Raw genomic sequence first — 16,466 nt, 5'->3', positions numbered from 1 at the left:
AAGTATCATTCTATACACAGGCTAAGTGTCCGGCTTGCAGCTGGTTACAGGAAGAGATGTCCTCCTACAGTATGTTGTACATTCTGTTACTTATGAACTGAATCCTCCCTGGAATGAAAGGTGGGCAAGTCAACCGGCTTCTGCATAATTAACAAGTACCCATATTTTTGTTTTATTATAGCCCTCACTAGTGCTAACTTCAATGCTGTTCTCAGCACTTGTTATGACAAAACTCCTCCTCTCAACTCCAATCGGTGGACATCGATCTGTGGTCCGCCTGTAAATCTGGTAAATTCAACATGGTAAAAATCCCCAACTCACAGGTTCTGTCCATTTTCAGGTCAGAATCAGGGAATCAAGATTGTCCAACATGTTGGATATCTCTGATCCTCCGGTGACAGGGGAACGTGGTATGGCCCCCATAAAATGTAGAGAGCTGAGTGGGCTTGTGTTAGTAACATCACTGTCATTGGAGAGAAGATATTGTTAAACAATACTATTATTGTGATGCATTAGCTACCTTGGCTAGTGTCCCATGTTTTCTTGTGTACATGCGCATAGATAGCTTAGACAAGAATGAGTGACGTGGTATTATCATTCTATTAAATAGTATGTCCTTACACCAACACATCATTTCTCAGTTTTACGTCCTTATTTCAAGCTGTGTCAGGGGCTATGTAATAATCTGATTATTGTACCAAGGTCTTCCACGTTCCATTGCAGTAAATAAGAAAGGTGACCTGTGCATTGTTTCTATATACAGATTTAGAACAAATACATGTAAAAGCTTTTTGGTAAATTTCAGATTTGAAAAACAATAAACCTGTGAATGTGCCTTGTGCTTCTGTTTAAAGATAACTGACTGCTATGCAGGAGAAGAAGGCTAGCAAATGATAAACACATGCTTACAGATAGGAAGTGTATAGAAATTGAAGCTGATAAAGGTTGGTTATTTCAGCAATCTTGCACATGTAACTCATCACATGAATTACTTGCAGGGGGAGAAAACATGTTTTCACAGCCCCAGACCTGTGCATTACTGAAAATGTCAGAACTCAGAGTTCTAGGAGGAATAGTTAGGAAAAACAAATTCCTAAAGCAAGAAAAACCGACAATGGCTTTAGACTGAGGCTGTGCTTTCTGCCAAAGGTGGTAACGTGACTGATATTATGCCCAAACCTTCGTACATGTTAAGTTCACAGTTTTATTTTTTCACACTTGGGTGTTAATCCTATTGGGTGCGAATGGTGAGTAGCTAGTTTGTTTCTTGAAACTTGCAGACTTCGGACTAATGCGCGCTCCCGAGAACTCTCCAAACCAATTAAATATGCCTATTTGCGGTACTCGCAGTGGAGGGGTGTGAATTGACAGCCAAATGAGATGTGAAAGAAGTATATAAAAACGTGGGGAGACCATACTGGACCCCCCAAATTTGATAATTTTGTTAGCAGGACCGTATAGAAGGCTGTTTGTGGGCATTAGGAAGGTACTGTAGGTTTTTAAATGGTGTCAAATTGCTTTTTATAATTTTTTTTTGCATTTAAAATAAAGCACAAATTAGCCAACGTTTTTCATTTCATTTCAAACGAATGAAACAAAATATGCAAAAAAGGAAAGTAAAAAAGGTACTTTGAGGGCACCTTGAAAAATTTCAACAAAAATGATTGAAAACAAAATTGTTTTTCAATTTAAAAAAAAATTGTAATTTAAATTTGGGGTGCCTAAACGAATGATTTGGGGGTGATTTGAGGACTTTTTATTTTACTCCCAAAGATTACATGTAATTATTGGAATAATGAAGCTAATTGGAAACTTCCAATTGCCTAATTAGTCATAGGGGGAGGGGGTGTCGGAGGAGGTACAGCACAGTGTACCGGCACATTAACCTTAACATTTATTTTTTTTTTGCTTTCATCTCCCACCATCAGGGAGGTGCGAATGGAAAAATGTGACTTCAGTCTCATTGGTTCAGTGCAAGTTGCTAATTGGATTGCAAACTGAATTCGCTGTGCGAATTAGAAGAAAAAATAGCAACTCGCACCTAATAGGATTGACCCCTTAAACTCTGCACATATTTCTACATTAAAAATGTATAGAGTCAAGTTTGCCATCTTGGGGCTTCTTGCGTCATTTGCTTATGTGAGCAATTTGAAGTAAAAAAAAAAGAGATATCTATATATGCGCTACTCTGTACCAAGCTGATGATGTTCAGTGTGTGACATGTTGTCTGCCAGTTATAGACCAACACGCAGAGCCCCAACAATGGCAGAAGCTGCAGTCAGGTAAGTGCTGGATACTTCAATAAAGAGCATGTTTGGCAAATACTTACAGAGACAATAGTGGCTAGGGACACGCAGCCAATTGTTGAATCAGAAATCACATTGGTGGGGTGAGTCAAGCATGACATTAACACCACACATAGAAAAGTTATACAACATATTCTGCTTGGGGCATAAGCATTGGCAGAGTTTGGCTAACATACTGAGAATGCATTGGAGTCCACACAGTAGATTGGCTTAACCAGGGTGTTGGTTTATTATTAACCAGGTAGACCTGCAGGTAGCTGTAGTCAGTCATCACCTTGTTGCCCCCCTCGCACGGCTCTTAAAAGGGGGCATGGCCTATCGAGAAATCCCGACAGCATTACACCCGTAGACCTGTGTCAGCACTGTCTGCTCCTCTGTGACAGGAGCCGTGTGCTGCAGAAGAATTTGACACTGCAGCACTCTGCTCCTGTCACTGAGGAGGAGCCTACACTTCATGTAGCTAGTGGTATGCTCCTCTATGTAAGTGGTGATGGCACACTGTAACAGGGAACCTATGGGGGCCTTGTATGGCTATGTTAGGCTGGGGAGTCTCAGGGTTTGTCCTATCATGAGGGACATCAGTGGATAAAATATGCGCAGTGGAGCTGCACAGGTGTAGTAATGCACGTTGGAGGTCAGACCTCTGGGGAGACATGCTGGGTTCTAGTGCCTGTCTGCTCTGGGGCCAGGAATATAGGCAGCGCAGAGCACTTAACTTACAATAAGAAATAGATATAGTATTCTGCATGCAAATCTATACCTTTATCTGATTTGCAATGACTAATGTATGAAAAATTGGATCCCTTGTATAAAATTCAAGACCATTTAGTCCCTGAGTTATCGTTCCTCTTCACATAAAAACATTATTTTGTGTTCTAGGGTTAAAGATGAGATTCGTGTCACAGAATCCAAAACCTTGAACCTGTTATTACATACAGTAATTGGCTGTGGCGATCAGGGTAATATTAAGGATCTGGTTATAGATTTATGCTAGTCTAGTAAATCCAGTTGCTACACATTGCCCTATTACAGGTCCCACTGTAACAGGAAATGCTGAAGTAAGGTTTCTGGATGATTAGCCAGGAATATTTTGTTAATCCTGCTTGTCTGACATGTCTCAAAGGTGCATGAACCACTGGAGTTAAATATTAATAGACCTTCATTAATATAAGCCTTAAATTATTATGTGGAGTTGCAGTCAAGCCACCAGAGAGAAGCCGTGACAGATTTCAGTAGGTAATTTCTACACGTCTCATTTATGTCTGTTATGTGCAGCGTGTGCTTCACACACTGTACAAGTGCTGCAACTGACTACACTCTGATGATGTAATAGGATGCTTTGTCAGATTGATGCTTCTTAAATCCTTGGACATACTGGATTGGAGATGCCAAATTATGGACCAAGTCCACCATCATTATGAGCAATTAAAAAATAGCACTAAATGTAGTTCCTTAATTTGTCTCATCAGTGGTGGTGGTTTTGAGAATCTTAATTAAAAATATAGAGAGAAAGCAAGAAAAACCACATCAGGAAAAGAATAAAACAGGTTTTGCATGTGCACAAGAAAAGGGCTTCTGCTATTGATAGGTGTCTGAAGGTCACGTTCTTTCATGTAGTAACATCATGTCCTATTGTTTCTCTTTCATAAAGGTTATCCTAACCCAGACGTGATTAGCAGTCGGAAACTTTGTCTGCTTTAGCTGTGTAGTTTGTCCTGCTCGCTGGTTTTATAATTTCCTTATTCCCACAGATAAAGAAAATAGACACACACATATCTTAATAGTAATTTAGGTTTAATGCCCTGAACTGGATGTAGCTGTATATACCTTCTTAAAAGCATTGCTCCAGCTGGGGTGTTTCTGTGTTCCAGTAGTGTACAAAGAAATAATGAGAAATGTTTAGGAACCTTCCCTCTTATGGACCCCTCTAGTATCTATAGACTGCCTAGCCTAAACCTGTGTATATAAATATTGTCTATATACTACTACAGTATTACAGTAAGCTGCTGTTTGGCAATAACATCTTCATGGACCACTTTAATCATTTGAACGACAGGCTGAAAAATAGTGGAAAATACTATACCATTCACAAAAGATAGGAAAAGAGGACATTACCTGCTTGTCATTAGATACCAATTGTCCCCTTAGTTTGTTCTCTTGTAATGTTCCAGGAAAAACCTATGTTTGTGCTGGTTCAGCCTGATCACATTAATTCACCAGTGTGACAGAGCCCTCTGGTCAGTAAAATCCTTTCTTTCGGGTGATTTACTTGGTGAGAGAATATCATTCCAGAAACCCATGGATTTCCAATTCATCATATAAGATACCGTCGATGGTTTTAGAAGAAAGAATGAACACTGAAAGAATTTTGGTTAACATTTTGAAGTTTATTCTCAAATCTATTGGCTCATTGGTTTATAGACTGTGGGCCTGATTCAGATTTTGGGGATAGAGTAAGATAGATCAAGTAACTGTATCTGGACAAACCATGTTACAATGCAAGGGGAGCAAATACATCATTTTTTTTTTGCATGCAGGGTAAATATTGGCTGCTTTTGCATGTAGCCCACAAATGCTGGACAGCTTTAATATTACACTGCAATTTAGATGTCAATTTGGACACACCCCCCCCCCTCCAAAATCTAAATATCTGCACATTCTACATCTGCCCCACCTGCAGTGCAGCATGGTTTCACCAAGGTACACAGTTACTTGCTTTTTCTTACTCTATTCCCAACTCTGAATCAGGCCCTATGTTCTCTAATATTGAAAGAATAAATTATCGATTCTTAGCGCCCTACAGGTGTTTATTTTATCTTCAGCGGATTCTGCTAACAGAGGGTCTACTGGGAGGTGGATCTGTTCCTCAATTCCATTTCTAGTGCGAGATAAGGACATTTCAGTTATATACTGTGTGTATGTATATATATATATATATATATATATATATATATATATATATATATGTGTGTGTATAGAGGGCATGAGCAGTTTCTTTTAGAAAATATCAGATACAATAATGAAGAAAAAAAAAGATGTCCTTATTTGACACACTGCTGCATAGAGGTGTAATGGGATAACTTATGAAGGTGTTTTTAAAGCTAAAAGCACATTTGTTTAATTGATCCCTAAAGGGGACTGTTGGCTTTCTATCATTGTGCATTAGTGGATTACTCTATTACTCCAACAGGTGGAGTACTTGGATCACTGCTGAAGTTATATTTTTTTGTTTGCAGTGCAATAAATTCCTTTGGCCGCTCTGCTTGCACAAAGTGTGACAGGAAATGTACTGAGAGGGGGAAGTTCCTAGTCGAAGGGAGAAACTGGATTTATTTCTGCTTCGTAGTGAAAGATCATGTAATTATACACCTGGCTGTGGACTAAAATTGTAGCTTCATAACTCTAGTTTCAGGACAAACGTTTATTTTGTGGGATTATTGCATTCAGATAAGCTTATTTGTTGCTGAGCAGCTGAATGTGCTGTTTTTGACATTCCTGAATCGCATGTCCTGATTTGTGAAAGGAAAAAAAATAACCAAACACACAGCAGCAGGGAATTCTGGTACGTTATCTATCATTGGTTGCCATCAGCCATATATTAGCAGGTCTTATGCAGGTTACGTACTTGTGAGTTACCGTGTTGAAGTTTTCTGATTGTGACCTGAATCACATGTTTGTTTTTGTTTGTTTGTTTTTCCGGGGGCTAATCTGTTTTTAGGTGGTCAAATTTATGTATTTTGGCTAAAACTCATTTAATAAAGGAATTGCTTAAAATCTGGATCAGATTCCTGTTGCTACGAAACCTAGGTATTCAGTTAGCTTTACCGGTATTTCAACCATTTTTCCTACAGCATGCGTCCGCCAACATCGCTGATTATTCCTTGCGGAGTTGGGCAGGAAAATCCAGCAATATGTGTTACTGTAATTAGCACTGATCGGTGCAGTCGGCAACATAAAAACGGCAAATTGCTGCCAGTTGAATAACCCTCACTAATTTAAAGCGGTGTTCTACCTGTACCTGTATTTAATGTACATGGTTTCATCACCTTTTTTAAAAAAAAATAGCCTTTGATGTCTTCATCATGTGATTTACAGACGTGTTTTTGTGCACCAACACTTACTCTAAATGTATTTAAGATAGAACAATTATATGCAGTAGCACAGTAAAACCTTGTCATGCCGCATTGGCATTATAACTGTATACATTATGCTTTACCATCATGTTTACAGTTATAAGGCAAAAACTGCAAAAATACTTTAATTAGCATTTCTACCCTGTCGGCAATATGCGGCCAAGATTATTCTGTCAACAATTTTGACACTCAACCATTTAACTACATACCGCCATAAGTCATTTATACTTACACTAAAATAAAAAAATGCTATTTGTGTTACAGTACTTGTATGATCACTGTATTAATGTTTCCATTATCATAGAACAATGTCTTCCATCAAGATTGAATATGTTGTTACTGAGCGGTATAGGATTGGAGAGTCTCCAGTGTGGGAGGAAAAAGCAGGAGTGTTAGTGTATGTTGATATTACAGGACAGAAGGTCTGCCAGTGGAAGCCCAGTACTAACAAAATAAAGAGCGTATCTTTAGGTGAGTTGCATACAATACGAGTGTGAATTGCTATTATGAAAAAACACAGACTTGCAGATTTGATATTTAGTAGTCATCACAACAAAATTTATATATGTGCAAAGTTTATACATGAAAGAATTAGGATGAAAGGTGACCAAACTTGAAAGTATTCCTTTCCCGTGGGAGATGTTGCAGTGCCTCGGAGATTAAATAAAATTAACAATTACCCCAGCTCCAAGGTTTTTTTTTATTCATTTTCTAATGACAGTCTGCTTGTACTTAGGATCATACATAAGGAATAGGATGCAGACAGAGCCGTAACTAGACTTTTTGGTGCCCTGTGCCAGAAAGAGCCCCCCATTTTTTAGATAGGGAGATAACACACCCGAAAAAGGGCCATGGCCTCATGGGGAAGGGCCAGGGAAGAGATATGGGAGGCCAGGAGATGCTGGGGATAAAATAAGAGGAAGCTACAAGTGAGAATGATAATAAACAGAAAATTGACAGGCCCAAACAGCGCCCCCTGCACTTCTGTGCCATGGCACAGGTCGCACTACCCTAGCTACGGCCCTGGATGCAGATATGCAAAAAGAAAAATTTAATTGGATTGGAAACTTAAAATAGCCTGGACATTTTTTGATTTTAAGTGGCCTCATGTTGACAGGACCAAATTAACTTAGATCAAACACAAAGATACAGTGTTAAAATACATTTTTCCCTAGCAGTGTAAAAATAAAAATCAATTACATTGCCTCTGCCTAACTATAGCCAAAATATAGATCATACTAGTGACCAATATAGAATTCACAGAGCATTCTAGTGACTGATATACAATACAATCAACAAGGCATCCAAGTGAACACTAATACAGAGAACATTATAGGGGCCAACACATCATACAGAGCAACCTATTGACCACTATACAATACAGAGAGCATTCTAGTAACTGCTTTATATTTCAAAGTCTCAGCAGGAGTATGAAGCTTGGGACCCTGCCAACACACACTTCCCCTTCAATCTGTCCTTGCCTCCTAGACCCCATGTCTACATCTACAGATGCTCCTTAAGTTTCTGCACCTCCATTTTACTACAAACCACATATTTGCAACAATGAATCTCCATGAATGGCCCTGCAACATCAATTTACTCACCGTGTACATCTTTTACATTCCTGAATCAATCCCCCCATTTCACGGATCATGAGCCACTTTTCTAAGAGAGCTAGGAGATGGGTCAGATGAGGTCTGGTAAACATTTTGATTTGCATAAAGAATGAAGGTGGATGGTTCCCGGGAAGAGATCATTCATGAGGAATCCAAGATATCTGCATCCCCATTTTGCCAGAGGCCCACTGGGACATGTCCCAGTAGGGTATATGGCAAATACTAGAATTGCTTGCCTCTCCTTACTGGCTGCTCTGGCTGGATCCTCCTCACTTCATTTTCTATCAAGACTAGGTAGTGCCCCTGTGCCCTTGGTCAAGGCTCTGCCACCTGGGTTTAACACTGTTCAGTCTGGGGATAGATTAGAGTATTAGCTGTTATGTGTAGGTCACAAGATCTGGGGTTAGCAGTCCTGCAAATGCCGCAGCCACAACAACTACAACCCATTAAAAGAACCCTACACAGCACCTTTTTGGGTCGTCCAGTGCAACCTTCTCCCATTTCTAGCAATATAGAACAGAGAAGGCTGCCCAAATAACACCACATACTGGCATGTGTTTTTTTTTTTTTTAATGGTCAAAAAGCACGCCTAAAACATTAAATACATGTTAAACACAGGGTTTTGGTTGCTGATTATTTGGTGCCCTGACATGATAGGGTTTTTCGTAGTCCACTTTTTTATCTTTTAGTTGTGTTCAGTTTCATTCTTTTATGTGATTTAGTTCTCTTTCTGACCCAGCGGTGGAATGCAGAGTACAATTCATTGAGATTGTTGCAGTTTTGCTCCTGTGTAAGCGTATGTGTCCAGTGTACTGCAGGTTGCCTGAAAAAGGAGATTATACAATAGTAATGTTGCACATCTAATGCACAAATTTACTTTTCGTTTACAAACTAGTGAAATCTATCGCATTTTTGCAACCAGGAAGCTAATGTTGGAATCTATGAAACTGACCACCCAACTCATATTGTAAATGCGTCTGTTGACACATTGTCATAAAAATCTTTGTCCTGATTGCTCCCACACAGGGGAATTTATTCCAGGGACTGGGATAAAGATGATCTCTACAGCAACTAAGATGTTCTGCCTGCCATCAGAGGCTGCGGGGAGGGCTCCTAGCTGCAGAGTAGGTCTAATAGGCACTTGGAGGCATGTGGGGGTGATCTGTTGGGCAGGAGGGGGTCGGCTAATGGCATAGGGGTTGTCTGATTGGCACAAGGGGCATGTAGTGGTGGTCTAATGGTGTGGAGATCGGTTTCAAAATGATCTAAATTTTGCCATACTATATTGTACTACTAGTGTGCTAACGCATGAGAAATGTGATGTTAATATGCTTTTCATGTATTTTATTTATTTCTATTTAAAAAAAAAAAAGCCAGATGGTTGTGACCTAGCCCTGGGGAACTAAATTCTGGTGATAGCAATAAGAGAAATAATTGTGAGTAGATGATTCTCTTGAAGAGGGAGTAATCTGTTTTGTCTCCTATCTGCAGAAAACCCCGTTGGCTCTGTTGCACTTCGGAAGTCGGGTGGCTATGTTGTTGCCACAGGCACCACATTTGCAGCTCTGAATTGGGAAGATCAGTCCATAACCCCACTTGCTCAAGTTGATGAAGATAAACCTAACAATCGATTTAATGATGGCAAAGTTGACCCGGAAGGAAGATTTTTGGCAGGTGCAGCGTGCCTTCATATTCCCTAGAACAGAGGTGGCAGAGTTTTGAACAAACTTATCTACTCTAAAGACAAAACATTTTGCGATCTATAGTAGCACATAATGTAATATTTATTGGGTCAACTACACCATGAAATGTAAAATAACATCAATTCAATACATTTTTCAAGCCTCCTATCAAATTTTAGTCATAAACCTGGTCCATCGGGGTGTGCACTATTTAAACTAATGTTACAATCTATGAAACTGAATATATGGCCACCCAACTTGTTTTGTCATTTCCAACATCCCTGAGGAAGGTGGAAATGACAAAACACGTTGTTTGTCTGCTCTGTCTCAGTCTTGTTGGAACCTTGGAAACAAAACTTCAGCTGGGAGAACTCATTCAGGCCCAGGTGCAGCAAGTTTGATGGACTACACTTGTACATGATTACAACCAGTGTTAGTCTGTTTTAAAATATTACCAAGGAGGACTGGTTTAGAGTGTTTTCACCATTCAGTGGAACTAAAAGAAACCCAGATAAGTCTTGATATAATAAGTATGCATATATTGTTTGGATGTTATAGAACATAGCTTCTCAAACTCATTCCTCAGGACCCCAAACAGTGCATGTTTTCCAGGTCTCCTCACAGAATCACAAGTGAAATAATTAGCTCCACCTGTGAATCTTTTAAAATGTGTCAGTGATAAATTAATACAATTGTGCACCTGCTGGGTGACCTGGAAAATGTGGACCGAGTTTGTGAACCTATGTTATAGAATATTAATTGAATCCTAAAATACTACGCTATTGGCCTTGCCCTTTTTTGGGTGTTATTATTATTTGTGGGTATATTCCAGGTACATCTAGAGAAAATATCCTTATTGGATAAAAGCCAAAAAACCAAGATACATAAAAACATTTTTAAGTACACACATGTTTATAGCTTTCAAATGATCAACTTTGGGCCTGATTCAGACCCACTCGCGAGCGGCTGTCCGCTCGCAAGTGGGTCGATGGTCTGCACTGAGCATGCGCACGACGGAGGGAGCTCCGTCGTGCGCATGCGCCAGACACGACGAGCGAAGGACTTTCCTTCGCTCGTTGTGTCCGATCAAAGGGGGCGTGCTGTCAATGTTGATTGACAGCACGCCCCCTTTGGTGGGCGTGCCGGGGGCGTGCCTCCCTGACGGGGGCGTTCCCACGGGAACGCCTCCCGTCAGAAGCCGGCCCACTGACATCACTAGTGATGTCAGTGGGAGTGATTTTGGCTCTGATAGAGCCAAAATCACTCCGGAGCTTGCGGTTGAAAACCTCAACCGCAGGCTCCGGCTCGCAATTTCGATGGTCGCGATGGTCACGACCATCGCGGCCATCAAAATGCACGCTCGTATAGCCTGTGGGTGGTGACCCACAGCTATACGAGCGTCCAGGAGGACGCTCCATGAAAATGGAGCCCGGCCCTCATTCAGAGCGTGCGCTCTGCTCAGAGCGTACGGCTCTGAATGAGGGCCTTTGAATTTAAAAAGTATGCTTTTCTGGCCTTTGCTTATGATATATTGAACACACGCACACACTGGTCCCTTTGACATATATAGTTTTTGGTGACATCATTCTATTTATTCGGTTGACTTCAGGACCATATCTTTAATTGATTTCTTAACAAAATTCCTCGTTCAATGAAGTAGGGCACCCCAAGGGTATATTTACTAAAGTGTGGGTTTTTAGAAGTTGATGTTGTCCATAGCAACCAATCAGCTTCTACTTAACATTTATCTAGCACCTTCTAGAGGACAATAGCTAAAATCTGGTTGCTATGGGCAACATCTTCACTTCTAAAAACCCACACTTTAATAAATACCCCCAAGATACACTAATAAATTAGATACACTAATAAATTAGATACACTACTAACATTTTCAGTAAAATTACCTTCAAATATTTTAATTACTGCACTCTGAAAACATTTTCAATAATTTCAACAATATCCTGTTTTTGAGTGTGTATATCTATATAAATATCAAATAAAGGTGCAGCACTCGGACACAATACATGACACTAGTCATATGTACTTATAAACAATTCAGTTGTATTAACTGTCTTCAGGATAACTGAAACGTTGATAATTACATCTGACTAGTGTTATTTATTGTGTCCGAGTGTCTCATCTTTCTCTGCTGGATTATCATTTTTGTGAGGGTACCGGATCAAGTATTTAGTTAATAGGAGTGCCGGACCTACGGATCTTCTATACATTAAGAAACAGTATAATGTTGAAATTAGTGAGGATGTTTTAAGAGTGCAGTTATTAAAATATATATATTACAGACTACTTTTTGAAGTAATTGTATTCATAGGGTTGATTTGTGTTGATTACTCATAGGTACCATGTCTCAGGAAATCCGCCCTGCGGTTGTGGAGAGGAACCAGGGTTCATTATTCACCTTGTATCCAGATCACTCTGTGGTGAAACACTTCGACATGGTGGATATCTCTAATGGTTTAGATTGGTCTTTAGATCACAAAACCCTCTTCTACATAGACAGTCTCTCTTATGCAGTTGATGCACTAGATTATGATGTGAAAACAGGAAAAACTTGTAAGTCTATTTTTAACTTTCTTTGTAGTGTGTTTGCTAATTAGTCATTGTCGAATTGTATATTGTGCTTTTGAAGTTTAGAAATGTGCATTATTAAAGTAAGAACACAGGGAAAAGAGAATGCATGTTCCTAACTAGGTTACTCAGGGCTACATTGACCATAGGGATTTTCACCCATGGCACCAGCCAAACGTTTTGTTCACTGATGAAATATAAAAAAAAAAAAAAAACACACACACACAGCCAGTGTCATAACTAGGGTATTTGGAGACCAGGGCAAGATGAAAAAAACGAGCCTTTTTTCCCCCCACTATGTGCGCGTGCCAAAATAGTTGGTGTGGCCACATGCCACAAGGGGCGTGGTCACTGAAACGTGGGGGCATGTCAACATGACACACCACAGTTTCTCGTCACTTTGGGAACATTCCTTCCTATTCCATATGCCCCTAGTAGTAATGTTCCTGGTTGTAGTGCCCCTTATGCAATGCCCCCTGTTGTAGTGCAAATTATGCAGTGTCCCCAGTAGTAGTGCCTCTTACACATAAGACACACACAGACAGACATAATTATACTTACCAGAATCCGCGCTCCTGAGCCCTCTGCTGTCCGGTCCTCCCATCCCGCTTGGCACTATGGGAGAGACATCAAGACGTCTCTCCCTTCACTCACTGTGGGAGCTGGAAGGAGGAGCTCATGAGTGAGCTCCAGCTCTGGATACAGCAGCCAATAAGAGTGTCTGACTCTTATTGGCTGCTAAAACAAACACACCACCGCCGGCAAGCATGGCATGATTCAGAGTTTTTTTTCACAACTCATCTGTTACATCTTCCAAATGCTGTTTTCCTGTCAATCACCCTGGGTGTAGGTAAGCGATGCGTGCTAGATCGTACATGGGTTTTAGTGCCTGCGCAGTGCAATGCATGCACAGTTTACTGATAATCTCTCATTAGCCATAACATTGGCACACCGTACACTTATAAATAAGAGATCCAGTTTCTGTAAATGTCAAATAATATTTCCAATTAGTACCTAGCAGATTTTCATAAGATATTAGACTATAGTGTCATACTTCTATATGTAATCCTTATATTCCATGTTAACTTTCCTGCTGCATGTAGTTGGTACTTGCTCACCTACTGGGACACCGTGTTTAATGAGCATCTAACCCTTCTAGCTTACAATGCATAGACCAGGAGGCAATGGGACAAGGTTACCCGTTCAGTAAAAGGGTCATTAATCCCTGCACAGGGTTGGATATGGAATACAGGCCAAAGGCCAAGGTATCATCTAAATTAGAGTTGTCAGTAACTAGAGTTCTGAGGTTCAGTTTTTCTAAAATATGAACAAACCCAAATTTAGGGGTTCTGAGTTGAATCTAGGGATGTGCGCCGGAACATTTTTGACGGATTTGGTTCTAATTCGTCATCCGTCTTTGGATTTGCCAAACTGCGATGACTGGCTTTGGATTTGGATTTGGATTTTTTTTACAAAAATTGACAAAGCTAAAATCACATAAATTGTTTTTTTTTTCTTCCTAGAGTATTATTAACCTCAATAACATTCCAGTCAATTTAGAACACCTCACAGCTTATAATATTGTTTTCAACATTATTGGCCAAAGGTTGCAGTGAGCTGACTGGTTACCAAGCGACAAAGCAGCGGCACAGACACCACAATTTAAAGCACATCTATGACACATTGCCACACAGCAGTGGCAGAAATGAAAAGTAGTGCACCCATCCACTGGGGTACGGCCAGCAGAATCACAGTACTTGTTTACAAAGTGGGCTACGGCCCTAGGAGTCACAGTGCACAATCTTATTCACATTACACCACACATAGTGCCCCTGATTCACATTACACCATAAAGTAGTGTCTCTTATTTATGTTACGACACACAGTAGTAGTGACCCTTTTACACAATGCCCACAGTAGTGACCCTTTTACACAATGCCCACAGTAGTGACCCTTTTACACAATGCCCACAGTAGTGACCCTTTTACACAATGCCCACAGTAGTGACCCTTTTACACAATGCCCACAGTAGTGCCCCTTTTACACAATGCCCACAGTAGTGACCCTTTTACACAATGCCCACAGTAGTGACCCTTATTCACAAAGCCCACAGTAGTAATGCCCCTTACACAATGCCCCCAGCAGTGGTGGCCCCTATGCAGTGCCCCCAGTAGTAGTATGCCCCCATAAGCAGGCCCCCCATTAGCTGGCCCCCAGTAGTATGCCCCCCCCAGTAGTATGCCCCCCATTAGCTGACACCCAGTAGAATGCCCCCATAAGCAGGCCCCCAGTAGTATGCCCCCCAGTAGTATGCCCCCATTAGCAGGCCCCCAGTAGTATGTCCCCCCAGTAGCAGGCCCCTTGTAGTAGGCCCCTCCATTAGCAGGCCCCCATACACACATTAAAAAAAAATTACCTGTATCCCCGCTCCAGCCGCCGTCCACTCTGCTGCCACGCGACGAGGAGGGAGCCGGAAGACTGAGCTCATGAGTGAGCTCCAGCCAGCTCCCTCCGTGCAGCAGCCAATGAGAGTCTGTGTGACTCTCATTGGCTGCTGTAACAAACACACACCTGCCGCTGGCGGCTGTGTGTTTGTTCTGTGTAGGGCAGACCGCTATCACTGCGGTCTGCTCTACACTCGAGGAGCCCTGATGTCGGATTCTCTAGCGAGAATCCGACATCAGGCGGCCGCCGTTCGGCCCCGAAAAGGGATCCGAGTCAGGCGGGGAACACCTGAACAGGGATCGGGTGGACTCTGATCCCCTATGTTCGGAGCGGCTCGGATTCCACGGATACCCTATGTTCGGAGCGGTTCGAATTCTACAGAATCCGAACCGCTCATCTCTAGTTGAATCGAGTCCTATTTCAGAATCTCTTTGGGAGTGAACGCTGCCCCAGTTAATTTCTGCAGACAGTTTGAAACTCTGATTTAAAAACCGAACTCAGGTTTTGGAGTGCATGTAAACACGTCCAAATGACATGATTTTAGCTGTTTTATAATTTTTTTTAATTTTTATTATGATCAACATTTATTAATTTTTCTTCGATTTTTAAGGAATCCAAAATCACACTGAATCCAAACCAAAACACTTGAGGGTGGTTTTACCAAACTGAAACACCATGATAAATTAGAACCAAAACACGAGGGTCCGTGCACATCTCTATCAGCAACAGATGGTCCGTTAGTAAACAGTCAGTAGTGCGGGAACAGATCAGGCCAGTGACGGGTAGTTAGATGAGCTGTGACTTGCTCAGCCATAGTAATGCGCACTGAGGATCTCATTCAGAGTTATACGCAAATGTAAAATGCGATTAGAGGAATAAAATATTCAGCATTTGCAACAATTTAGGGAGGTGACCAACTCTGCATAGGTAGCAAATTTGTCTCCATTGCAAGTAACAGGGGCAGATGCAACAGGAATATTAAAGATACTGAAAAACAAAGTACACTGTACATATGCATTACATTCCTTCTCATCACAGCTAGATGATATTGATTACAATTTCTGTTTATCCCCCAGCGAACCGCCGTCATGTCTATGAGTTGCAGCCAGATGAAGGAATCCCTGATGGCATGTGCATAGATGCAGAGGGGAAACTTTGGGTCGCTTGTTATAATGGTGGAAGGGTGATCCGTATAGACCCTGAGGCTGGTATGATATATAATCAATATGAATTTTTATTTAAAATCGATTTACATTTTGCATTGCTACTTAAGGAATATGTCTCCAGCCATTTCCTGATTTGACCTTCAGGGATCCCTGTTGGGGGAAGTGAGTCAGTGTCACCTCCAGTAATACCAATAATATATTAAAAGCAACAAAAATTATATATTATAATGGAGCATTATTAACCACAATATACAGTATATATCATGTGTTACAGGAGAATTTGATGGCATTATTATGCTATCTTTATACATTTTTCCTAAATAGTCTTGTTAACATTCCCACATTTTTGTTTATAAAACTTCACCTAATTCATTATTTCACCACATTTAAAATAAACTACTATTCTCACAGTTTATTGTTCAATAGTTACTGTATAAAAATGGTATTTCACAGTATACACACATACCTAATCAGGGCTATTTTTCTGAAAAAATAGGTTCAGGAACTGTGGGTAGAGCTACTGGGGATGGAG

The 16,466-nt window shown here is 40.8% G+C and overlaps 1 protein-coding gene across 3 annotated transcripts in view; it reads left to right on the top strand.

The window, feature by feature from the left end:
• The first annotated feature begins 5,550 nt into the window (after positions 1-5,550).
• Positions 5,551-16,466, top strand: part of RGN (regucalcin) — a 22,255-nt gene continuing 11,339 nt past the window's right edge. The window contains exons 1-5 of one of the 3 annotated variants that reach the window (XM_088458787.1): positions 5,551-5,663; positions 6,744-6,910; positions 9,547-9,729; positions 12,093-12,308; positions 15,845-15,976. In XM_088458787.1, coding sequence (XP_088314913.1) covers positions 6,748-6,910; positions 9,547-9,729; positions 12,093-12,308; positions 15,845-15,976 — 694 coding nt within the window. In that variant the 5' untranslated portion in view covers positions 5,551-5,663; positions 6,744-6,747. The other 2 variants (XM_088458781.1, XM_088458772.1) reach the window with 2 other exon arrangements.

The sequence above is a fragment of the Taudactylus pleione genome, unplaced genomic scaffold (genome assembly GCF_031769625.1).
Source record: "Taudactylus pleione unplaced genomic scaffold, aTauple2 ptg000041l, whole genome shotgun sequence".
Lineage (NCBI taxonomy): Eukaryota > Metazoa > Chordata > Amphibia > Anura > Myobatrachidae > Taudactylus > Taudactylus pleione.
The sequence above is the reverse complement of the archived record's forward strand: the minus strand, read 5'-3'. Positions and strand labels throughout refer to the sequence as shown.